The sequence below is a fragment of the Nelumbo nucifera genome, chromosome 1, assembly GCF_055504915.1.
Source record: "Nelumbo nucifera cultivar China Antique chromosome 1, China Antique-T2T, whole genome shotgun sequence".
Classification (NCBI taxonomy): Eukaryota; Viridiplantae; Streptophyta; class Magnoliopsida; order Proteales; family Nelumbonaceae; genus Nelumbo; species Nelumbo nucifera.
Genome location: NC_142649.1, coordinates 7,574,026 through 7,599,699, shown reverse-complemented (window position 1 = coordinate 7,599,699; position 25,674 = coordinate 7,574,026). Strand labels below are relative to the sequence as shown.

The following is a 25,674-nucleotide window of genomic DNA, read 5'->3' as shown; positions in this document are numbered from 1 at the left end:
GATACCGGACGATACAATTGACTACGATATAACAGGCGTATCATATCTTTGGGTTTCCGATACACCTATTTAAAGGTATTTTCAGAAAACCAATGTTTTTATTGATTAAACAATATAAAAAAATTGTAAAATAGAAATTTTAGAAAAATACTAAAAAAAACAAAAACGTGGGATAAAAAGTATCAATACACCCCTGCCAGCATATCAGGTTCTTCCTAGTTCCCTCTCCTGTGAGGCTATGATCTCACTCTCTTTGAATGCAGAGGAGCTTGAGCCGTTGGTTCTTGGATTCACTGGGAATGTGGAGAACAAGAGTGAGAGGATAACGGCTGATGTTGCTGAAGTCAATGACTTACTGCTTAATTAAACGAGTTTAGAAAACTTCGGTCATTATAATTGTAAATAGATGGTACAGAAGATGGCTGAGTTCTTTGGTCCAAGTCTGCTTAAGGGAATTAAAAGCTGTAATTATCATAATTACTTTTAATCAGTAGAATTATCATTATATTAAACCAAAAATATAAACACACTCATACAAAGACCCTTTGATAAGCTTCCCATGGGAAAAGCCAATGCAACCTATCTATTCTCTTGCATGATTTCATGAGATTGGACAAGGAAACCAAAGAGTATATACAATCTGCACCCACAACAAAGCCCTCCTCATCTCAAACAAAAGGAAGAAATCAATGGAATCAAAGTGAAAATGCAATTCGAAAATTCCTGTATGTAGCTACGACTAAGGAGGAGTGGCAAGATAATGCAATTGAAAGTTTTCAAGCAGCACTTATAGTTTCACCTCCCGATCAAAAATCCAGCTAAAAGGAATTATGGGTGCTTGCTTGGCCCGCTCTAGAGCTCTCTCCTCCAGCCTTCTGATTCGTGGAGCCAACCCACACACATAATCTTGAGCTTTCTTCCCCTCACTAGAAAGACCTGTTAACTTCTCCACATTCCATCTATTGACCAAAAATTCCAATATATCAGCATAGTCCTTTGCTGTGTAGACCCCTAGCCTCTGTGCAACGGCTGAGAAGTGTTCAAAAAGGTTGTCATCCCGACCATCATACATTAGGTGAGCTGGCATTGAGATTTTCTTCTTCATCATATCTGTGAAAGCCAAGACGGTACCGTCTGGGTCAATCTCAAAAAGCTTTTCCACAATCTTGGTATATGCAGTTTCATGGCGCTTCTCATCAGCAGCAATAGTTCCGCATATTTGTGCCAGCTTTAAGTCTCCATATTCCTTGGCAAGCCTGGCTGTGTTCCCATGCGAGATGAAGGTAGCTCTTTCCTGGAATGAGGTGTAGATAAACCCAAGATAGGGGTTGTTCTCCGTCCTTGGATCCTAAAAAAGAATTGTGGAAAAGAACAGCATCATCTTAAGAAAGTCATCCCAATGCCACAGATAGAACAAAATACAAATTCCAAGAATAAAACTTTTTCCTGTACCCCTTACAGATGCATCTTTACTCCACATCTGGAATATTGTTTGTTGAGCCAACCCGTACAGATTGGGATCACTTGAAATGACGTAACCTTCCAGATGTGCAGTCTATGGTGTATTTGTAAGGAGTAGAATAGACAAATCCGTGCACTGTGCTAAAGAGAAATACCACCGGGTGAAAAGAATTATTTGAATGGCAATAGATGCCATTCAAAGGCAAAAGCAATGCACCAAAACCAGTATAAATCTAGAAAACCCAGCAGCATTCCTACATCAATAGCAGGCAGATATCCCCAACCAAAAACTGGTCAAAACTGGAAATTCATAGACACCCAAATCTATTCGACTCCTTGAAGAGACTAGTAATGAAAAGTTTTCCTGACACTTCAAGAAAAACAAATAGCATGCTTTTTACCCTAAAAAATCTCCCAAGTGGATGCTTTTGGTTGGTGGGCACCAATCCTTGCATGTATGCCCATATCTACGGATATAAGTTCTGCTGATCATCTTTACACTCCAACAGTATATCAACAGTACCTTAGACCTCCACATACAAAATTAGCACTTCAAAGGTAAATACATAGAGAATAATCTGCAGTTTGAGGTTTCTGAGGACAACTAGAATCCATCTTCCATATAGATATTTACAGTTTTCTAACAGAATAGTCATTGAAAGTTCAACTACTAATTCTAGCTACCCAATCAAAAGATGTAATTCCTGGAAATGATCTTACCATTCCTGATCCAATCAGATATTGAATTGTCTTCTCAATTTGCTTCATATCAACTCGTCCAGTCAAATAGAGGTACTTGTTGAGAAGGTCCCCATGCCTATTTTCTTCGGCAGTCCATGCCCTTGTCCACACTGCCCAAGAAGTGAGGCTTGCACCTGTTTCATCACGAACCCCATCTAGGGTATTAAGCATTGTTTGGTAAGTAGGAAGGGCTTCTTCTGTAATCATATCTCCAACCAAGACAACAAAGTAGTCATCAGGAATCTCCTTTGATCGCTCCCTTAGTTCCTTGACTTGTTCATAGAATCCCTCTGAGGAAGGGTCTGGCAGAAAATCCTGTGGTTGCCAGCATTTCTCAACAGGCTTCAAGTGTACCAAGACATTCTGCTCTGCCCAATCCTCCATAGATTTGAATATCTCAATATTTTGTGGTGGCATGGAGTGGGTTACCTGAACATGTACCTCACGGGGAGGGCTGAAAGGCTTTCTCAAATTTTCAACCTCCCTAAATTGAACAGAAAAAAGTTGATTCAGAAGCTTATAATATTAGAAGAGGGAACTGGTATGAAGAACAATGTCTGACCACACGCATGCGCATGCACATACACACAGTGTAATGCCAATCTTACAAGCTTATCCTATTGCAAGGTTTGTTTAGGGGTAATAGCCATTTTTCTAGCATGTACAGGGGCAGAGCTACATGTATTTGAGTGGGGTCAATTGGCGCTACTGAAGTACAAAAAAAGACATGAAGTATATGTACTATTTCAGGCTTTTCAGCCCACTTTCTCATATTGACCCCAATAAAGTTAAATGAAAACATAAGAGTGTGGGGTTAATCTAGGCATTTTATTTGGACTTTAGACTAATTGACTTTTAGACTACGTAAATAAAGAACCCATTTGGGAGATCTTCTGCAGAGATTAAGCTGCATTGATAGAGCCTCTTCCGAGAAGCTACCTACAAGCTATGATAGCTTCAACGGAAGGTCAATTTTTGGGCCCATGTTAGCCTTTTTTGGCTTTATAGGTTTTTATTGAATAGGACTTTACGACACTTTAATCCAAGAAATTAAACTTCAACTCTCCACACCTCAAAACACTTAAACCTCTAAACACAACCCCCTCAACAACCAAAAGAAAGACTAAAATAAACTGATCATGGATAAAAAACAACAAGATCCAAAAATCCACCATCTGAAAATATAGCCAAACCAAGTTAACAGCTCAACTAAACAACCAAATCACCCCATCATCACCCTCCCCCACCCACCCCCAACAATCCACTACATCTCCCAAGAAATGAAACTCAGGACACACCATAACACCACTTAAGAGATTACATATTCTTCAGCTTCTTAGAGGCTAAAGCAAAAACCTCACTACTCTTGAGAAATTTTTCGATTTTCCTCACCTTTTGCTTTAGCCTTCATGTATTGACATTGCACTTTGGTTCTTAAATTTGAACCTACCTAGATCAATTAAATATTTTTAATAACAAGAAAACCTGCTTTTATAAAACTATATACTCAGATAGCAATGATCAAGAAACACTATGTAGTACCTACAGTATTTGCAGTATCAAGGAATGCAATATCATTAATCTAACTACTTGGTTGATAGGTGCTGTAAATGCTAAAGCAAATGACCTAATAATTTTATCCACCCAAACAATTGCATCCATTTAAATGATCACAGATATGTACCAGAAAATAATTTTACTTGCATGATTATATGGCTCATTAAATAAATGGAAAAGAAACCAGGAAGTCACCAAGGTGGCCGATTAGTTGGGCAACCTGTGATTTTTAACTTAAATTTTTATGATAGATTTCAGGGTTACAAAGGCAGTCTTTTAGGCATCCATATGTCCTAGGTACTCACAATGGGTCAACAGGTAACTTATGACAGATCACCTTTTTTTGACCTTGGATTCACTTTTTTACCAGGAAATTGCCTACTTCACTTATCTCATTATTATAATATGCTAGCAGAAGGCACCTACACTGCACATGAGAAGGATGAACATTTGATCATGGAAACTATGATCACCCTCAAAAAGCAGAAGCAATACAAACAACAAAGAAGCCCAACATCAGGGGAAAATCCACAAAAATAGAACATGATTTCCTGCATGAGAAATCTAGAACATATTGAAAATTGTTGAAGTCATAAGATTTACAATATGCTTAGCAATTTGAACAGTGAATCTAAATGGCTTCACATTTTTTATTTCAATCTTATGATTCCATGCATGAATTTTATGATTTATACAGTCCGTGTGATTTGAAACAATTAAATTAAGTCCTAGCTCTCTACTTTGTCATTCCCTTGTTTCTTTTAATTTTAAGGGACTATTGTTTTAAAACCCTTACTTGAATAAGATATATTTAGGTCATCTAAACCTATTTAAAATATTATTGAGTTTATTTTATACTTTTTGTAGGTTAAAGAGCCAATTTATAACCAAGTTAATTGACTTTCAAGTTCTACTTGATTTATTATCTTGCTCTTCTTCCCTTAAGTGGTAAATTCTGTTGTATCAAGTACACAAATATGGTAGATAAGAACTAAGAATAGGGTAAAACCACTTTCTATGTATATTCATGTTATGTTTTTATTCTTTCTCAATAAAAAAGTAGATATGTTTTTTTTTGACAAATTTATAAAAAACAGAGATAACCTTACAATTTATGATAATGATTCATGATTTGATTCAATTCAACCTTTTCCTATATGATTTAAGATACAACTATGATATCCAGAACATCATGTTGGCAATTACCAGTTTTTGCTTGTGTTAAAGTGCATTTGCTTGTGTTAAAGTACATCTTGTAAAAGGGCAGAATAGTCCTTTTGTCTTCTCTTTATTTCTTTCCTTTAGCCTTCTTATTTCTCCTTTCTCCTCAAAGTTAATACATAAAAGAGGGCTCAACAGGTTGAGAGGTCGATAATGTTTGCTGTTTGAACCCTATTTTATTCCCTCCATTTTCTCTTCTTCTTTTATTCTTCTGAACAAAGCTTCTTTTCATGTTTTTCTTCTTATTTTCTTCATCAGTCTAAGAGTTTTGAGTCAAAGTGCATGGTATCATAGCACCAGAAGTCAACTAGTTCATCCTAGATGCTTTGTTCTATTGTTTTTCATTTCTAACTCATTCTATATGTTGAAGAAAAGAAAAGAGACATAAAAGGACTGATCATTTCTTAGGGAAGGAGGCTTTAATGCCTGAAGTTGTTCCAGTTTGTGTGGTGTTGGTGATTTTCTAAATGCCCTCTAATCAGCAGTTTGAAGAGAAGTCAATTTCATCATGTTAAGTGTTGCAGTTTTTTTTTTCCTTTTTTTTTTTGATTGTGTTGTGCTGTTTAGTTGATGTGTGTAGTGTGGCTATAACTTAGTCGGAGGCTGGTGACAGTGGTGGTCGATTGACTTGATTCAGGTGAGTAGAAAGCTGACTTCCTTGTTCTTTTTCAAGCTGGAGATCGGTGTAGAAAATATTCAGTGATGATTGTTTGGTTGGAATAATCTTTTCTACCTAATAATTGGTCCTACTTGGTAACTGAAGAAGCCTTTTGTCTCATGGCTGCCTCTGCAAGTAGTTCCAAGTTGACTGTAGTGATACAATCCAATTAATGTGTTCAGTTGACCACTGTTTGAACTCCATGGCACTATGTACCATGTGCCAAATCTGTTGAATTTACCTTGATTGGGAGAGGAAAGTTGAAGTACATCACTGAAGATAAGCCAAAAGTAGGGTCTGAAGGGTATAATGAATGGGTGGTATAGTGAATGGGTGCAAGAGAATGCACAAATTATGACCTCTCTGTGGCATAGCATGAAAAATAACATTAATGGCAATCTTATGTTCCTAAACACTGCAAAGGATATATTTGGGAGCATGCTAGGCAATTGAATTGGGCACAATAATGTAACTCGAATCTATCAATTGAATTAAGACTATTTTTCCCTCCAACAAGGTGATAAAATGTGGAGGAATATTATTCAACCTTAAAAAGTTTGAGAAATGAATTAAATGTATATCAACCACTTGCAACTGATTTGAAGACGCAACAGGAACAAAGGGAGCATTTATCTGGCTTGAGGTGAAAATTCGAATGAGTTTGAGCCCAGATTTTGAGTAGAAATGAGCTTTCATCTTGCAAGTGCACCCATGTCAGAAAGATCTGCCTTAGCTGTAGCCTGTGGAGGAGGTGGAGGTATAAGCATATGTGGCAGAGGTGATCCCAAGGGTGCTAGTCGTGGGTTTAGAGGCAATAGAGGTGGTCATAGAGATGGTGGCTATGAGAGGCAGTGGCAGGAGTGGTAGTGGTGGCCATATACAAGTTTGCTAGTGCTCTCGTTATGGTCGTGAAAGGCATATGGACAATTTTGCTATAACTTGTATGGACCTCCCTCCACTTCGGCTAATCATGTCATAGTTGGAGAGGAGCTTGATGATGGGAATTCATTTCCATCACTCATGAGGAGTATGAGAAACTTCACCACTTGCCTTCCAATACTATTGCCACACTTTCCAAATCAAGTACAATTTGTCTTGTTTCCACTTCTATGTCTAAGCCTTCAATAATTAACTCTGGAGATTCAGATCATATGACCAAGTCTTTAGATTTATTCATGTCTATATCTCCATCCTCCACATCTCAGACAGTTGCATTAGCTGATGGTACTTCCTCATCCATTATGGGTGGTAGTAATGTGTCTCTTAGTTCCAACATTACTTTAAATTAAATTTTTATGTCCCCAAGTTTCCCTAAAGCTCTTATCTATGAGTAAGTTTACACAATCTCTTAATTGTTCAGTGATATTTTATCCTTTTTACTACGTCTTTCATGATCTCATGATGGGAAGATAATTGGTGGGAGTTTTGAACTTGGAGGATTGTACCACTTGGATGACAAAGATCCACAGATTGCTCTTCCATTTAAGAAAGCATTGCTGACATACAATTGATGCAGTTCCTATGAAAAATTGGCTACAAGAGAGAGTAACACCCATAATCAATATCTTCTTTTTGGGTGAACCCCTTTGCAATTAATCTGGTTTATACTTCCCAATAGAACCATTAGCCTTGTGTTTGATTGTATACACCCACTTGCACCCCATAATGCTCTTCCCAACTGGTGGATCCACTTTCTCCCAAGTGTAACAAGGCTTCCATTTCCTCACCCATAGATTCCTTCCATTTTCAACAATAGCCTCTGAGTACCTAGACGGCTAGGAGTAGATGCAAAGAACAAGGCAAAGACAAAAAGAGTGATAGGTAAGAGACAAATGACAATATGAAACAAATTCATTTATAGGATGAAAAGTGCATGAACAAACTTCTGAAATTTCACATTTGATGATATTTGGAGGAATTGGCCTTTAGTGGCTTCTACCTCAATGCAGAAGGTTAAGGCAAGGTTGGCTTGGGCTCCTCCCATTGAAGGATTTCTGAAATTAAACTTCGATGGGAGTAGTCAAGGCAACTCAGGCCCAGCTGGAATAGGAGGGGTCATCAGAGACAAGGAAGAAACTTAAGAGCACTCTTCTCAGGACCAGTGGGGAATGGAGACTCCTTAAAGACAGAATTGTATGCAGCCCTACAAGGTGTACAGAATGCAAGAGAGTCAGGATTGGAAAATTTGGTGATAGAAGGGGACTCCAAGGTGGTGGTGGTGGGTTGGCTAAAAAACCCAGATTCAGTGATCTGGGCTTACAGAAATGAATTGAAGAAATCCAAATGGTTAACTCAGCAGATGGAGGTAACTATACAGTGGGTGGGGAGGGAGGCAAATGCTTTTGCTGATTCTCTAGCTAAACAAGGGGTAACTAGGGAACAGTTGTACTGGGCCCAATTGTAACTTTATGATTATCAATGAGTGAGGCTGCACCTTGCACCTAATATTGGGATGCTTGTAACGAACATTTTATCATTTGCTTCTAATGAAATCAATTGAATTTTATCTATCAAAAAAAAAGTGCATGAACAAACAGGTTTTTGCAAGGCAATAGGAAGATATGAACTAGGACTAGTGGGGGTAGTAGAAGCAATACCTTGGTCGGAATTTTCTCATTTGCTTCTAATGAAATCAATTGAATTTTATCTATCAAAAAAAAGTGCATGAACAAACAGGTTTTTGCAAGGCAATAGGAAGATATGAACTAGGACTAGTGGAGGTAGTAGAAGCAATACCTTGGTCGGAATTTGAAGCTCCCGATTGGTTGCAGTCATTAACTAGTAGGTCCCTCTTTCTTCCTTCTACAAACACTTAATTTCCTTTCACCATCAAAATCAGGAGCAATTGCCTCAGTGCAAGGAGCAATACTAAGAGGATTCTCATCACTAGTAGTCTTGGTTGGACAAGTGGACCCAATAGGAGGAGAGTCTAGGGAGAGAGAATTAGAGGCAGATGTTGGAAGAGAAGAAGCAGGAGCAGAGACAAAACAATTAGCCTTAGAAGAATTCTCTTCCAGTCCACTATTCTCCCCCTAAAGAGGATTCTAGTTCAATGAAAGACTGTGACTCACGAGAGGTAACACCTTTGGTGATGGGCTTCCTTCCAGTAGTTGGATCAAGACACTCTTTTGTGTAGGAGAATAACCCAAGAACACCCCATGGATTGTCTTAGGATTCAATTTTGTCCTTTTAGAATCCTTAACATGGATGAAACACGCAGAACCAAAGACCTTAGGAGGCAAAGAGAAAACACAAGTTGCTCTGGATAGAGGACAAAGAAAAAGGAGTTCTCATCCTCAAAACCTGGATGGTTGTGAGTACTACACGAGACCAAAACTTCTTTGGACCCTTGCTTTGAAATAGTCGAACATGAGTGGTTTCAAGCAAATGTCTATTCTTCCTTTCTTAGAACTGTAGATTTTAGATGGGGGTGCAGAACCCTACAGGTATCTTTGGTGTATTTCCCCCCACCACAATGAGAACGGTTTAAACTTTTCTTGTCTCCCCCTTTCCCACTCTTTTTGAGTAGTTGAAACAAGAGTTGAGTGCTCAACTTGTTGCGTGGGAACCTCCACATTCATCTCTTTCCTCCTAAATTCCTCATTTTTGATTGGGTAGAACACATGTTGTAGGCTAGGGAGTTCACCTCGTCCCAAAATTTGAGACCAAATAGCATCATATGAAGAATCTAATCCAGCAAAAGTTTTGAACACCTTTCCTTCTTCAATTTGTTTTTGATATATTTCCTTATCTTCAAAATTTTTCCAATCAATGACGAGATGATAGTCAAGTTCATCCCAGAGCCCTCCAAGGGTAGAAAAGTAGCAAATGGCAAGTTTCCTCAATTCAAAACTGCAATATTTTGTGCCAACTTTTAAACCCTTGCATTGTTTTTTTGTTGCCCATAGGTATTAGATAGTTGCTCCTAAATTTTATGGGTTATGGGATGGTGCTGAACTGCCCTAGCAATCTTTCATGTCATGGAAGACAACAGCCATGACATAACCAAGGCATTTTTCTCAATCCAACTCCCATATGTAGGGTCTTCCATCTTCAGCTCCTTAACTTGTCTCCCAGTGCAAAAAAAGGTTTTTTTATCAGTAAAAAGAAAAAGCTTTTATTGATAGAGAAAAGAGAATTTACAGCGTTGAGTAGCCTCAGCTACCCATTTAACAATCAAAGAAATAAACAGTAAAAGCCCCAGGATTTAGATTTTAAATTTACATTCATGCCCAGAAAGCATGTTCTCTTCTAACCCCCTGTTTTGCTAGTTGATCTGCTAGACTTGGCCAACCTTGGAACCCATTGTACTAAGATTTGCATATCTTTTGACAGTCTTCTGAACTTTTCAATCTCATTTCTGAACCACCAAGGACACTTTTCCTCTTTTCTCAACCAGCTCAGAATCACTTTTGAATCCCCTTCAATTATCAAATTATTAATGCCCAACTCCACAGCTTTTTCTAAGCCATACAAGGCTGCCTCCAACTCAGCTCTAGTGGAATCCCCCTCCCCAATTGGCCCCGAGGACATCCCCAAAATTTCTCCCGACATTTCTTATGACTCCTATTCTAGAAGGGCCTGGATTACCAAAACTGCTGCCATTCGACATTCAGCTTAAGGAAGGCAGCTGATGGTGGGGTACACTGTTGCATAAGTTTTTTCTTGGAAGAAGAGGAACCTGCAACCACCTCCCAATTTCTGAGTACATCATCAACAGTAAAATCAGAGAACAAATCCATTGTTTTTACCCAATGCACTACTTTCACCATAATGCCTTCATACACAACTTCTACACTTCTGATTTTCTCTTTGAATATTCGTAGGTTTCTTCCCAGATCACCATAATACTGCAGCTTTTGTGCATCTCCAAAGCATCCTCCCCCTTTTCTTGGCCACCTAAAGGTAGATGAGTAAAGAGCTATCCAAACTACTCGTGGTGGTCCACCTGTGCATCCAAAAGGCACAAAGATCCTATCCCAAATAAAACCTGCAAATGGACAAGAAATTAACAGATGATAAGCAGTTTCATCATCTGAATTACACAAAATACACCTGTTTGGAGAGAGGCATCAATCAGGTCTCTTCCTTTGCAATCGCAAGTGTTAATTGCCCCATGGAAAGTTTCCCAGCAAAAAGCTGCCACTTTGGGGGGGGCGACTCCAGACTTCTTTAACTGGGAAAGAGGCTGAAGGGGATTGTGGAGCAAACAAGGCATTGAAAAAAGAAGAGATATTGAAAGCCCCTGAAGAATGACCAGTCCAAACCCAAGTTTCTCCTCTACTAGTGTCATGGTGCACCCCATCAGCAAGTGAAGGAGATTGGAAACATGACTCAAAACTGAATCTCCAACGTTTCTCCGGAATCCCAAATTCCACCCAAACCCCGAGAGCGAGGGAGAAGGGAGTAAAAAATCAATAACAGGTTACCTTTGAAAGAAGATAAAGCAAACAATACAACGAGGGAAAAGAGGTCTTCAAGGGATTTTCACCCACCCAAAGATCTTCCCAAAACCTTACTTTATTCCCCGCATTGAGATCACATTTCTTCTCCTCTTTAGCAAAACCCCTTGGCACCAAACTAGGATTTCGGTTTTCGTAGAGGTTTAAGGGACAAGGAGATTGAATGTCTCACTAAGCTGTTGAGGCTGTTGAGTCTTCTCTCTAAAGTATGTTTAGATCCCTCTGAACCAGATAAACGATTTTGGTCACCACAGCCTAAAGGGCCCTTTTCTTGTGCTTCTTTCTTTAGATCTCTTTGTCAGTCTCCCTCTCAACAATCTTTTCCTCTTAAGGAAATTTGGTATAGGCTTATTCCCCCCTAAGTTATCGTTTTTGGTTGGGAAGTGTTGTATGGAAAAATAAATACCTTGGATAATTAACAAAAGAGAGACTGTTCCTTTGTCTCTCTCCTAACTGGTGTATCATTTGCAAGTCCCATGGTGAAGACTTCTACCATTTACTATCTCCTGTTCTTTTACTGCAAAGTTGTGGGATTGGATCTTTTTGTTGTTTGGATGCAGGTGGAACAGGGCAGCTAAAGTAAGCTTGCTTTTTGATCCTTCTACTTTTGCCTGGCGCCAAAGAAGAGGGAGATTAATGTGGAGATGTGCAAGAGCAGTGTTGATTTGAATTGTTTAGGAAGAAAGGAACGCTAGAGTGTTTCAAGAGGAGAGAAATCTACAAGAACTAAAAGACTGCATTTTGAATATGGTTATCCAGTGGTTGAAATCCTCATAGCTCTTCCACCATTTCTCCTTTAATGATTTTTGGAGGAATTGGCCTTTAGTGGAAAGTAGCTATACTCCCTAAAGGCTAGAATAAGTGTAAGTTGGGTACATCCTACTGTAGGTGTCTTAAAGTTGAATTTCAATGGAAGTAACCAAGGTAATCCAGGTCCTTCTGGATTGGGAGGGGTCATAAGGGATAAGGCTGGAAATGTGGCACTTCTCTACTCAGGTCCCCTAGGAGTTGGGGAGGGATTCCACTATGGTGGAATTGTTAGCTACAACTGAGTTTTTGGTAGGTGGTAATGGGATTCCAAGGCGGCAATGGGATGGCTACAAAATCCGGAGTTTGCAGTGTGGTGTTATAAGAACGAAACCGAGACATTCAAGTGGTTAACAAGGGGTTTGGGTGTAAGAGTGCAATGGGTTGGGCAATTAGCCAATGCTTTAGCTGATTGTCTAGCCAAGCAAGGGGAAGCCAGGGATTTTTTTTATCAATAACTCTGAAAATTTTCATTAATTAAGATGCTTTAATATACAACAAGAAGTTACAAAGAAATCAGCATAGAAGCTGACCCGGAACAGAATTACAAATGTGCCCAAAACATATCTGTTCTTTGAACCCCTTGCTTTGCTAAGCTATCAGCCAAGCTGTTGGCCGATCTCCTAACCCAACCCACCTGAATAGACATATTTCTTGACATCCATTTGAACCTTTTGAAATCATTCTTCAGCTGCCAGGTCACTCCTTCCCCTTTTTGCAACCATTTTATCACAGTTTTTGAGTCTCCCTCAATGATCAGTCTATTAATCCCCAGCTCTTTGGCCTTCTCAACCCCATATACTGTAGCTAGAAACTCAGCCCTAACTACATCACCCTCCTCCACTGGACCGGAGAACAAAGCAATAATGGAACCATTTTCATTTCTAATGCCCCCCCAATACCTGAAGGGCCTGGGTTACCCACACAACTCCCATCGAAATTCAGCTTCATCCAACCCTCTGTTGGAGGGGACCAGGTCTCCAAAACCTGTTGCCTCATAGTTGATGAAGCAGCAACAGGTCCCCAAACCCTGAAGAAGTCTTCAATTTTAAAATCTGAAAACTGCTTTAAACTTTTTAGCCAATGTGCCACCCTTAATGTTATTGTTTCCACTAAAGCCTCCTTGCATTTTTCGTTACTTTCAAATATTCTATCATTTCTTTCCTCCCAAATGGTCCAAAGTATTGCTGCTCTAGTGCACCTCCAAAGAATCCTTCCCCTCCTTGTCTTACCACTACAACCATTTGGGTTGAATAAATCTCCTAACCGGTCAGGAGAAGACCACCTGCACCCAAAAAGGGAAGTAAACCAATTCCAAATAAAACTAACAAAAGGGCATGATAAAAGAAGGTGGATAGCAGTCTCACATTCAACTTATATAGGACACACCAGTTAGGGGATAAGCACCAATTTGGCCTTTTCCTTTGAAGTACATAAAGGTATTAATACAACCATGAAGGACTTCCCAACAAAAAGCACCGATTTTAGGGGGAATAGGATGGCACCAAATTTCTGACTGGAAACTGAAGAGAAGACTGTGTGGCAACCATCGAACGAAGAAAGGATTTACAAGAAAAAGATCCATCAGAATTAGGACCCCAAATTCTAGAATCTGACCCACCTTCCCCCAAGAAAACTGAATTCAGCAATCCTAACAACTCAGAGACTGCAAGCAGTTCAGACTCTCCAAGATTCCTATTAAAACCAAAGTTCCAATTCAATCCTGGAAGGTGAGAATGATGGTTTAGGAAATCAGAAATAGGCTTACCCTTGAACCTAGACAAATCACAAAGAGAAGGAAATTTCTCCCCCAAGGGAGTATCCCCAATCCACAAATCCTACCAGAATCTGATTTTACTACCAGAATACAAATCACACCTGATAAAATTAAGGAACATAGGGAGGACATCATGGATGGCCTTCCAAGGAGCAGCCAAGTTAGCCCTTCGTAGACATCCAACATCTCATCCATTGCACGACATGCCATGAATGCTTGCAACCACTTTGTGCCATAATTTCTCATTTTCATTTGGAAACCTCCAAAGCCATTTGCCCAACAAAGCCTGATTCTTCATTCTAACATTACCAGTTCCCAAACCCCCTTCCTCTTTCAATTTACTCACCTTCTCCCATCTAACCAAATGATCCTTCTTTTTTCCCCTAGATCCCATAGAAAATCCCACATGATTTTTCAACTTTCCTCACTATCCTTTGTGGCATCCTAAACACTGTCATATAGTACACTGAGAGATTTGCTAAAGTGGATTTAATTAGGGTTATTCCCCTCCCCAATGAAATACAATTTCTTTTCCACGCCGCCAATCGTTTCTCCATCCTTTCCACCACCGGAGACCAAAAACTAGCAGATCTAGGATTATCCCCAAGGGGTAAACCCAAGTATTTCATTGGCCACTCACTTTTCTCACGACCTAGGGAACTTGCCAGAAATCTCACTTCATCTTCTTCAATGTTGACTCCAACCAATAAGCTCTTTGACCAATTAATCCTCAAATTAGACATCTTCTCAAAGAGATTCACAACCACCCTCAAATTTTCCACTCCCTCCCTACTTCATCACAAAAAATAAGAATGTCGTCTGCAAACTGTAAATGACTTACTAAAACGTTGTCCCTCCCAACTGACCATCCCCTGAATAACTGCACACCATTTGCTCTTGAAATCAGTTAACTTAATGCTTCAGCAATCAAGGTAAAAAGCCAAGGATCATTTGTACAGGGCATACTTGTAGTTTGTTGTTCCCTTGCAGAGTATGCAGCTTGTGCCTCTCCAAGAATACTTGTATTGGTATTTGCTCATTAATTTAATATAATGAATTAATTTACTTATCAAAAAAAATATGTATCCTCCTAGGATGTTGTATGAACTCACTCTAAATCTGCTTCTGAATTAATAAATTTATTATCATTCATAAAAAAAAAAAAAAATGTATCCTAGGAAACCATGACTTGTAATATGGAGTTTTACAGAAATGGACCACTTCTTGAAGTTGTATTCATCCAATTTCACATTAGTAATTTGAAGGCTAGGGAAACTAGGGTTTTCCATGTTCAAGAAACCCTCACTTGATCTTCTTTTAAGGTTACTGCACTTGAGTTTGAGGATGACATTTGACCTTCCAAAAACTCAATTTTAAAAGAAACCAGCATTATTCTTCACCAAAATCAAAGAAATGATTTTAATAAGAGTTTCAACTTGGCTCTGTTGTAGCTAGCATAGGAACAATAACAGTAACCTCCCAGCTTTGGTTCAGTAGAGCCTTCTATGCTAAAACCCAAAAAACTTCCACTTGTGTGGTCTAAGAAATCCTCTGAACTGCACGCACCTACTTGCAGTCCATCAGCTTGACCTGTCTTCTACAGGTCACTCTACTAGTCCGAGGACTACTCCAGCTGTCTTGCTCTAGCAGAGCATACCCGAATATGTTTTGGGTCTCCTTGGACCTTCTCCCAAGGAAAAAACCCTAGGAAAAACTCGGTAAGCCAAGACCTAATACTAGGGATTTAAACAACATAGGAAAAGAAAAGAAAGAAGAAAAAAAGAGAAAAAACAGCACCTGATTTGAGGTTGAACCAAAAAACAAACTAGTATTAGTGCTCTAATACCATGTTAGTTTTCAGATTAGAGAAGAAAGAAGAAGAGGGTTGAGAGAAATGGGGCGGCAACACTACTAACCAGCTCCTAATCTTATTATTTATAGTAGGGTTTTAAGTCAAGAGTGCAAAAGACAAATCTGCCCTAATTAGTACGCAGAAAATAACATATTAGTACAATAGAGGCCCAGGCCCATTAAGCATACGAAAGAAACAAAAAGTGGGACACTGGGACCACATAACATAAATAAAAGAAAGCTCAAGACCACAATGCTAGGCCTCACAACAAACCGCCCTTGTAGAGTCTTTCATTCCTTTCTTCCCAAATGGACCATAATACTACTATTATATATTTCCAAAGCAACTTCCCTCTTCTCTTTGATGGGTAAAGAAAGTAGATGGAATAGAGACAAAAGATGCCAAATCCCAAAAACAAAATGGCAGGAAATTAACAAGTGATAGGTAGCTTCAACCCTTGCATTGCAAAGCATGCATGTATCAGTGTTCTTAAAGGCGTAGGAGGCATATGGGGCTCCCAAAACACCCTGAGGCGTATGCCTCAAGTAAAAGGGGCGTACGCCTCAAGTAAAAGGGGCGTACGCCTCATGTACATCTTATACAAAAAGACAGAAAAGAAAAAGAAAAAAGAAAAAAAAGGAAAGAACAAGAAAGGAAAAGAAAAGAAAGGGAAGGGAAAGAAAAAGAAAGAGAAGAAAATAAAGAGAAAAGAAAAGAAAATAAAATAAAATAAAATAAAAGGAAAGGGAAGAGAAGAAAAGAAAAGATAAGGGGAAAGAAAGTGGTTTGCCCCCTGCCCCTTCGGCTAGGGATTTCGCCCCCCAGACCCCCCCGCCCCCTTTTCAATGCAGACCAATTTGTTTTTTTTTTTTTTTTGAGTTAGGGGTTATGCATCTTTATTCTTCTTAATATAAAAGATTTTTATTAAAAATAAGGAAAAAATGAGATCCCCCCTTCCTCTTCATCCTCCTCCTAACCCCCCTCCTCTTAAGGAGGCTTATGCCTCTTGTGTTTTGAACTATGCCTCATGCCTATAGGTAGTGGAACACCTCGCATCACACCTCCACGTTTTAAAGCATTGGCATGTTTTAGATAAGAAGCAACATGATCTTTTCCTCTAAAGATGCTCAAATGTATCAATTTTCAAACTAAAACTTCCAAAAAGAAGACCCTTGCCTTGGGTAACACTGGTCTACACCAAATCTCTTTCACTAGGAAAGTGAGGACATGGGGAAGGAGAATCTAACATGAAAACACAAGAGAAAGAGTAATCATTTCATGTGACGATGGTAAACCAATTTTACAAAGAGAAATATAAGAATGCAATATTAAGTAGAGAGAAATTGGAGATGAAGAACCAAAGTGAAAGATGAACTGAGATTTCAGCAACAAGAAATTGAGACACCTTAAAAATTGAAAAGAGGAAATAACTATATGAAGAAAAAAAAATAATGAATCAGTTCAATCTCCTAACAAATATGAGGAAAAATACCCTTGTACTATTAGCCAATGAGTACAGATCCTTGTGACAATCAGTATTAGATACCATACAGAAGTGAACATCAAGTGACCCCTGTACCACTTACTAAATATTACACACAACCAGTATCCATGAAATGGGTACATGAAATGAACCATTAATCTGCCATCCAATAGGTTGGTGATTTCTTAGGCAGAGTTTGGGAGTGCTTATTCTAATAAGTGCTCATGAGTGTTTGGTGAAGAAGAACTTATTTCAAATAGGGGCACTATATATATTTTCAAAATGATGTGGTGGGCCAAGACAGGCCAGAAAGGAAAAAAATAACTTATTGAATAAGCACTTAAAAATAAGCCCAAAATTTGGGCTTCACGAATAAGTGCTTATTCTTATTGCTAAGTGCTTATTCCCAAGAATATTGCATTCTTATATTCCTCTTGGTAAGTGCTTATTACCAAGAATAATCACTTATTTGGGCTTATTTCCCAAACGCAAATAAGCACTTATTGGTGTGGTCCCAGCCCAAAATAAGTGCTTATTTTTAAGCACTCCCAAACTTAGCCTTAAAGTCATGTCCTCAAAATTAAACTAATTGCTTTCACAGCAATGTTTTCAACCAGCCATTGACCTGGGCAGTCAAACAATTTGAATCATCACCCGAAAACAACTTTGTGTCTGGTATTCCTAAAACCCAAGGTTTGACCAAAAATCTGTTCACTTGGTCAAAGACCATTCAACCCAGGTGATTGAATTGTTGACCCATTTGACCCAATCACTGCCACTGGGTCACATGTTAGACACTAAAATGTATTCTCAACTTCCAAAGCCTATAATTGTGTGCTTGGTTGTCCAATTGGGGTGATCTTTATATCAATTTTGGGTATCATTTCGAGATCTAAACATCCCGACGACCGAAGGCGCCTTTCCCTACTATTTTTTTATTAGTAATTCCCTGCTATTTTTGAAAAAAAGCACTTTTTTATAAATAAAAAAAAATTAAAAATTGAAATAAAAAACACAAGTTAGAGATAAAATAATAAATATACATACATATATTACATATAGAATGTTATTATACATTATTCAGATTATATAATATATATTTATACATATATGCATACATATATATGTATGTATATGTATATGTATATGTATATATATATTATTGTCACAATCTAACCTACCTGACTCGGATGGTCAAACCAATGACCCGTGATTTGGAGGCAAAAACAATTCAGCCTCCGAGTTGATTTTTAAAACATTGTTTCACAGTCAATGCAATTTGGAGAATTGAGTAACTACATTGCCAATTGCTATAGCAGGCAACATTGACCAAGTAGAACAGTTCTTGTAGCTTCATTGCTCTGATTTTGGGGTATTGTCCCTCTAAGTGGCATAGTTTTACCTCTTCATGCTAATCAAGAGGACAATTGACCTTGTTATTTGCTAAACATTCAATACTAACTGATGGTGCGCGATCTGGATGCTCCTAGCTGTAGGGCAGCTTGGACGCCTATCGCCAAGTAGGTCGCTCGAACTACAATGGGAGGTATCAGAGAACTCGGGGTGGCTAACCCAGCGAGGTCTCTCCAATGCTTAAGCCAGTAATAGTATATGCGAGCTGAGAGTTTGAGAACAAGGAGAGCTGGAATGCACTAAATCGCGCGTACCTTTTGAGGTTGGAGGTAAGGCCTTTATATAGGCATTGTTTGGCGTGGGCATCACGCAATGTGTCCGGGATCTCCGGGAAGACGTGCCTAACTGCTCTGAAGTCCTCGGAGGTAGTTGTGCACGTAGGCCAATCTTTGTGCCTTACTCGGTTTCCTCCAAAACATTCGATGTGAGAGCCGACTTCCGAGAGACCCGGGAGTGATGGGATGCATGCAGAATTCATCGGTGAGCACGTCTTGCAGGTCACCACCTGAACCTCAATCAGGTCGGCCAGCCCTCGAGGGAGGTCGCTTCAGCCGGTACTGACGAGGTACCACAGGTCGGCCCTGGACGAGGTGGTGCTAGCCGCCCTGAGTTGTAGACGAGGTCGCTAGATAGGTTTCCACCAAGCTGGTGGAGGAGGCAGGTCGCCAGTTCGGCGGCAGAGGCAAGTTGTTAGGTCGGTGGTGGAGGCAGGTCGGCAGTGGAGGCAGGTTGCCAGGCCGGCAATAGAGGCAGGTCGCCAAGTCGGCGGCAAAGGCAGGTCGCCAGGTCGACAACAAAGGCAAGTCGCTAAGTCACCAGGTCAGCGGCAGGGGCAGGTCGCCAGGTCACCAGGTCACTAGCTGTGACTCCATCATTTTGGCTAAGGCAAGTTGTCACCTAGGTGGTTCTAGGGTGTCACCCAGTTGTTCCAAGATGCAATGTGTCATGATGTCAGTGGAGGGCCAAATCTGCCCTCATCAATTGCCCCCCACTCCCGAGCTGAGATCAGCTCAGCGAAGGGAGTAGATTTGTGCTTCGTTGTAGGTCATTTGCCTTGTTACCAACATATTTTGAGGTCGACAAAGGGGCCCTTGATGCTGAAAGCGGTTTGGCTTCCCCTTGTGATATGTGCGTCGATGTTGGAATTTAAATAGCAGGTTGGTGTCATGGCTACACTGTGTCAGTCCTCTAAGGTGTTGGTCGTCTATTCCTACGATAAGCCACAAGGAGTTCAACCTGTGGGGGCAGCTTTACTAACTACAGGTTGTCAACTCACATGGGAACCTTGAAAGGCTCAACCCGCAAGGGCAATTGCAGTCCTTTGGTTGCTAGCTCCTACGGGAGCCACGGAGGGCTCAACTTGTAGGGGTGACCTCGCGAACAGGGCTAACAAGGCTCGTCCGGGCTGATTATGTGTGTCGCCAGGTCGGCGGAGGTAGGTCGCCATCTCGGCGGCAGAGGCAGATCGCTAGGTCGGTGGAAGTAGGTCGCCAGGATGGCGGAGGTAGGTCTCTAGGTCGCCAGGTCGGCGGAATTTTGCTAGTCTAGTTTTGCTCTCAGCACCTCGGCCTACAAACACCTCGTCACCTCGGCAGGACTGACCTGCGAGGGCGGCTCCACAACCTGCTGGCCATCAACTCCCACGTAAAGCATGGAGGGCTCGATCTGCGGCGCAACCTCACAGTTTGTTGGCTATCAACTCCCACGAGAACCACGAAGGGCTCGACCTGCGACGCGACCTTACAGTTTGTTGGCTATCAACTCCCATGGAGGGCTCGACCTTGGGGTGGCCTCACATTCTATTGGCCGTCAACTCTCGCAGAGAGTACGTAGGGCTCGACATATGGCGGTGGCCTCACAGTTAGGGAGATTCTGTCTGGGCAAGACTGCAAGAACTCGTTTGGACTAATCATTTTGCTTCTGCCCCTCTAGGGGGTTCTATCGATCAAGCGTTGTTGTTGCTACTTAAAGATGTTATTACTTGAGGCTCGGAGAATCGGGTGAGAACATAGCATTTTGTAGCGTTTCCCACAGACGGCGCCAATTGATGGTGCGCGATCTGGATGTTCCTAGTTGTAGGGCAGCTCAAACGCCTATCGTTAAGTTGGTCACTCGAATTGCAGGGAAAGGGAGGTATCAAAGAACTTGGGGTGGCTAACCCGGCGAGGTCGCTCCGATGCTTAAGTCAGTAATAGTATATGCAAGCTGAAAGTTTGAGAACAAGGAGAGCTAGAATGCACTAAATCGCACATACCTTCTGAGGTTGGAGGTAAGGCCTTTATATAGGCATTGTTTGGCGTGCGCATCACGCAACGTGTTCGGGATCTCCGGGAAGACGTGCCTAACTACTCCGAAGTCCTCGGAGGTAATCGTGCACGTAGGCCAATCTTTGCGCCTTACTCAGTTTCCTCCAAAACATTCGATGTGAGAGCTGACTTCCGAGAAACCCAGGAGTGATGGAATGCATGCAAAATTCGTCGACGAGCACGTCTCACAAGTTGCCACCTGGACCTCAATCAGGTCAGCAAGCCCTCGAGGGAGGTCGCTCCTCACGTCGAGGTCGCTTCAGCTGGTATTGACGAGGTACCATAGGTCGGCACTGGATGAGGTGCTGCTAGTCGCCCTGTTGTGGACGAGGTCGCTAGCTAGGTTTCCACCAAGCCGGTGGAGGAGGCATGTCGCCAAGTCGGCGGCGGAGGTAGGTCGCCAGGTCAGCAACAGAGGTAGGTCACCAGGTCGACAACAGAGGCAGGTCGCCAAGTCACCAAGTCGCAAGGTCACCAGGTCGCCAACTGTAACTCCATCATTTTGGCTAAGGCAAGTTGTCACCTAGGTGGTTTTGGGGTGTCACCTAGCTGTTCCGAGATGCCATGTGTCATGATGTCAACGGAGAGCCAAATCTACCCTCACCACTAACCATAATCTAACACTAAGCCAATAGTACAACTATAGACATCAGGTCCAACTCGGGAAGTACATTTGCCGACTCAGAAAACACACAGATAGACTGAACTCTAAAATGAACTTGAATGGCTATGCTTAAGCACATATATGCTTAAATTTTCATAAAAACAGGCATAATAAACATGAAGGGGTAAAGAAGGAAAAATTAATGGAAAAAACAATCCAGATTCTAAGGATAATAGTGGTACCTCTAGAAATGCTAGCTAAACATACAAGTCAATATATATATATATATAGTTTTTCTAATTCACCCAAAGGAAACAAAATATCTCTATATAAACATGACCGAAAGCTACAAGTAATAAAAAGTCAAAAATCCACCTACCAAGTTTGAAATATCAAACAAGACTACCATGGAGAAAAAGAAATTCAATATTATAACTTCAAAATCAAGTTTCACACAATAGATCATCAACTATCCTGCGAGAAGAAACTAAAATATTCTTCCGATTTATATTACTGGAAAAAATGTTGTACAATGCACCAATTAATTTAAATTACTAGGACAATAATTCATTCATCAATTTTGAGGAAAAAGTTTAAACCAAAGTACAATCCCATGTTAGGAAATCTAGTCTACGAGTTCAAACAAAAATGGACAAGCTCCAATTTATATGATGGGAAACATATGTTTTACACCATGAGCAAGTAAGTGATCATCATATACCAACCAACCTACATTCAACAACAAATACCCAGAAATTCTAGCCCAGATTGCTGCTTACCTTTAGATAATCAGAAATAGAAAATAAATGAACATGGATCAACCACAACACAAACTCAAATGAACTTTCCGTATGATGAAAAGGAAGACCGGATATGGAGAAATTAAACTAGAACATGCTTTAAGTGAGTATAGTTAATAGGAACTGACCGTATTACCTTTCTAGGCCAGTATAACAAAATAGTTTTCTAATAGGAAAAAACTTAAATCTAAAACTCTATAATTTCCCACCTTTTATCAATGTCAAGACCACATTCTATTGTTCTGTATTATTTTACAGCTGAAGTCATTAACCAAGTGGATGTTTATTTTTTATTTTATTATCATTATTATTATTTTTACAAATAGAACAAGATGAAATCATGGGTTGGTCTCATTGAATGCAAGTCTTCAATCTCTTAGATCAAGTTTGGGTATTGTAGAAAGATTACGGAAAATTGGAGCCCAAGGTCGGGTTCAACCCAACAAGGTTTGCTATCTGAAACCACCTCTGGTTTATACACTTCAGCCCTTCAAATTTCATCAGTTTCAATCTCTAATGGCATTCCAATCCTACAGAAAGGGTATGCTAATCCAAGCGGAATTTCACAAGGTAAATTAAGGGCATACTGGGATTTTAAAGTTATTCTAAAGTCGCCCCTCCGTTTCCCTCAGTGTGTTGGACAGAAGGAGAGATTTATAGATTTAAGCTATTGTCAGATTAGCGAGTGGACATTTAAGAAATTATGACAAAAAAAAGGAAGGGAAAAAAGAAAGGCCAACAACCCATTTCAAAACAAACGACCAAAATCAACCTAATTTTCAACAACAAGTTGGTGATCATCCTCTAGAAGATCCGATAATTCTAACCTCTGGGGGACCCACCCAATAAGATGGACGACCAGAAAACGATACATGCATTAAGTTCAACAAATAAATAAAATATAGCTAATTCAGAGAGAGAGAGAGAGAGAGAGAGAGCAACACTAACCCTCTCTTTAAGAAGAAAGAAAACTATCAGCCAGAATAACAAAATCCCACGATACATGTTTCACAGCATGCTTCAATCAAATCCAGTAAAACGGAAAAGAACAAGAAATTGAATCATCGTATACTCAACAAAGACAAATGCTGCAATGTTAAAGCAATTTCCAAAGAATTATTGAATAAACAAGGAAAGAAAAACAAAGGCTTGAATCACATGACAGCATTTCAACAACAAAATAACTATAAGATCAAAGAAGCCCACAAGACAAAACCAAGCTTCAGGACAATTAACAGCAATAAACACCAAGCCAGATCAAAAAATAGCACAAGAGAGAGAATTTCTTAATTATAAGATCCATCCTATTTTTATCTGGAAAAAGGAAAGACAGCAAAAAAGAGCAGCCCAACTCTTAGTTGGAGTGCACAACGAAGAATGACTTACTTGGTGCTGGAACGAAGGGTGGAAGCCATGTAAACCCTCGGAGATCTGAGATTGGCCACAGAAGGAAGACCAAAAGAAGTAAATTTTTGGGACTGAACGGAGAGTGGATCGAGCTTCAAAGCCATTGCTTCGCTTTCCTCCACACGAGAAAGGGGACGAGAGGGAGTGAGGGAGAAACGCACTCTGACGCGCATACACACACGAAAGATGATGAATGAAAGAGCATAGCTATTTAACAACGATGAATATACCTTCTTCCCGAATGCTGTGTTAAATTACGTAATTACCCTTATTAATTATGAATAATTATCAGATGTAAAATTTAGGTGTTTCTGTGTATTTCTGAGCGGAGCATGTATTGTACAACAAAACAAGTTCCAACACCGTACTAACTTCGTCGTGCATATTTCATATTAAATTGGGGTCTATCTTGTATGGTCATGTGTTGAGGAGTTGGCCGTGTGGGGTGTTTTCTAGGCCTGATTTTTTAGAAAAAATGCATATATTAGTAGCTGTAGTGAGCCCATAAGCAGTGTTTAGTATGGCTTCCGTTTATTCATATTATCGCCATGTGGATATTTGTCTCATCATCCTATTCTGTGCAGTCTTAATGGTAAGTCTTGTTTTATGTGCAAGCCAATTGATAGGGAAGTTTCATTTTAACATTTCCCTCAATACTAAGTATTTATTTACTGTTCTGCTTATGTGGCACCTAATGATGCCTAGTGGTGTTTAACTATCAACAAACACTAGAAAAAATGTTTATCAACCTTTTTTCCGACTTTGAAGATAAATCCAGTACAAACATTTATTTAATAAATAAAAGCTATACTAAATACATACCAAATGTGCTTGGGATCAAACCTTCAATTTAGTCAATATAAAATCATCCATACAATTCGTTAGAAATATTATGAAAATGAAAAATAGTTGCTATTTTTTTCATTCACCAATATGGCTTTGAAGAATAATAAGTACATTGCCATGCAAAATATAGTAGTGCCTGTTATGTACTTCAAAACAACAAATAAACCCTAATGCAATCATCAACTGAACTCGGGCTCCATGGTTTGATACCTATTCAACTTAATGAGAACAATTATTAATTAAACCCATAGCATAAAACAAATGATGTTACAACCACAAGCAATGAGGGCAACATATCTATTGACTATCACATATGAATGAACCCCTATTGTCATCTCTAGCTGGGCAACCAAAACTTGGCCTAAACCCGACCAATTATTAATTGGGATAGTTGGATCTAAGCCAATTATACTTCTATAATCATCCATGTTATAACAACTTAAAACTTGGAATCAGAGCATTATGAATGAATTTTGCCTTTCAGGCTTAAAAAACAACTTAAAACTGCATTTTTGATAATATAGCCTTAAAAATGACAAAAAAAAAAGCCAATTGTTTATAAGTTAATAAATCAAACGTTTTTTTTTTTACCAAAATCTTATATTTTATATATTAAATTTATCATTTTAGACAAAATATAATAAAAACAACAAGAAAACTGTGAAAGATTTATATATTAATAACTCAATAATGGGTTCGTATGGTAGAACCGACCCATTGACAGCCCCAGATTACCGCCAGCTTTTTAGTTTGTGGGTCGGGTCTTGGGTCGGCAGGTTGGGTCATGGGGCCCATATCTCATCATTTGGTTATCGGATTCTACTTGTGGGTTGGCGGGTTGGGTCATGAAACCCATATTCCCAACATTTGATTATCTGGTTTTACTTAACATTGAATTATCTAATGTTAGTTTAACAGAAATTTATTGAATTAATGTTTTCTATTTACACTAATAATGAATTTAATTTAACAGTAACTATTGAGATTTAATAGTATTTTAATTATTAAATAACAGAATTTAACTTAGCAGTAATTTTAATTTCAATTTACTGCATTTAGTTATCATAAAATTCCTAAATTAATGTTAATTACAGTATAGATTAACAGTAAATAATTAAGTTACCAATCATTTTATTTCCAATTTTACTAATTTACCGTATTTAATTATTGGATTTACTGTTAATAAAAAATTACGGCATTTAAAATCATTGTATTTCTGAGTTTTACTATTAATTTACTGCATTAAGTTACCAATCGTTAAAGTTACTATTAATTAATT

General features: G+C 39.4%; 1 protein-coding gene across 1 annotated transcript; it reads right to left on the bottom strand.

Moving 5' to 3' along the window:
* Positions 1 to 446: 446 nt before the first annotated feature.
* Positions 447 to 23,748, bottom strand: LOC104586995 (stearoyl-[acyl-carrier-protein] 9-desaturase, chloroplastic). Its single transcript, XM_010244407.2, has 3 exons — positions 23,529 to 23,748; positions 2,182 to 2,686; positions 447 to 1,348 (listed from the first exon to the last, which is right to left on the bottom strand). Exons 1-3 carry the CDS (start codon positions 23,720 to 23,722, stop codon positions 788 to 790), a joined length of 1,260 nt encoding a protein of 419 aa, XP_010242709.1. The 5' UTR covers positions 23,723 to 23,748; the 3' UTR covers positions 447 to 787.
* Between the last annotated feature and the right edge of the window lie 1,926 nt (positions 23,749 to 25,674).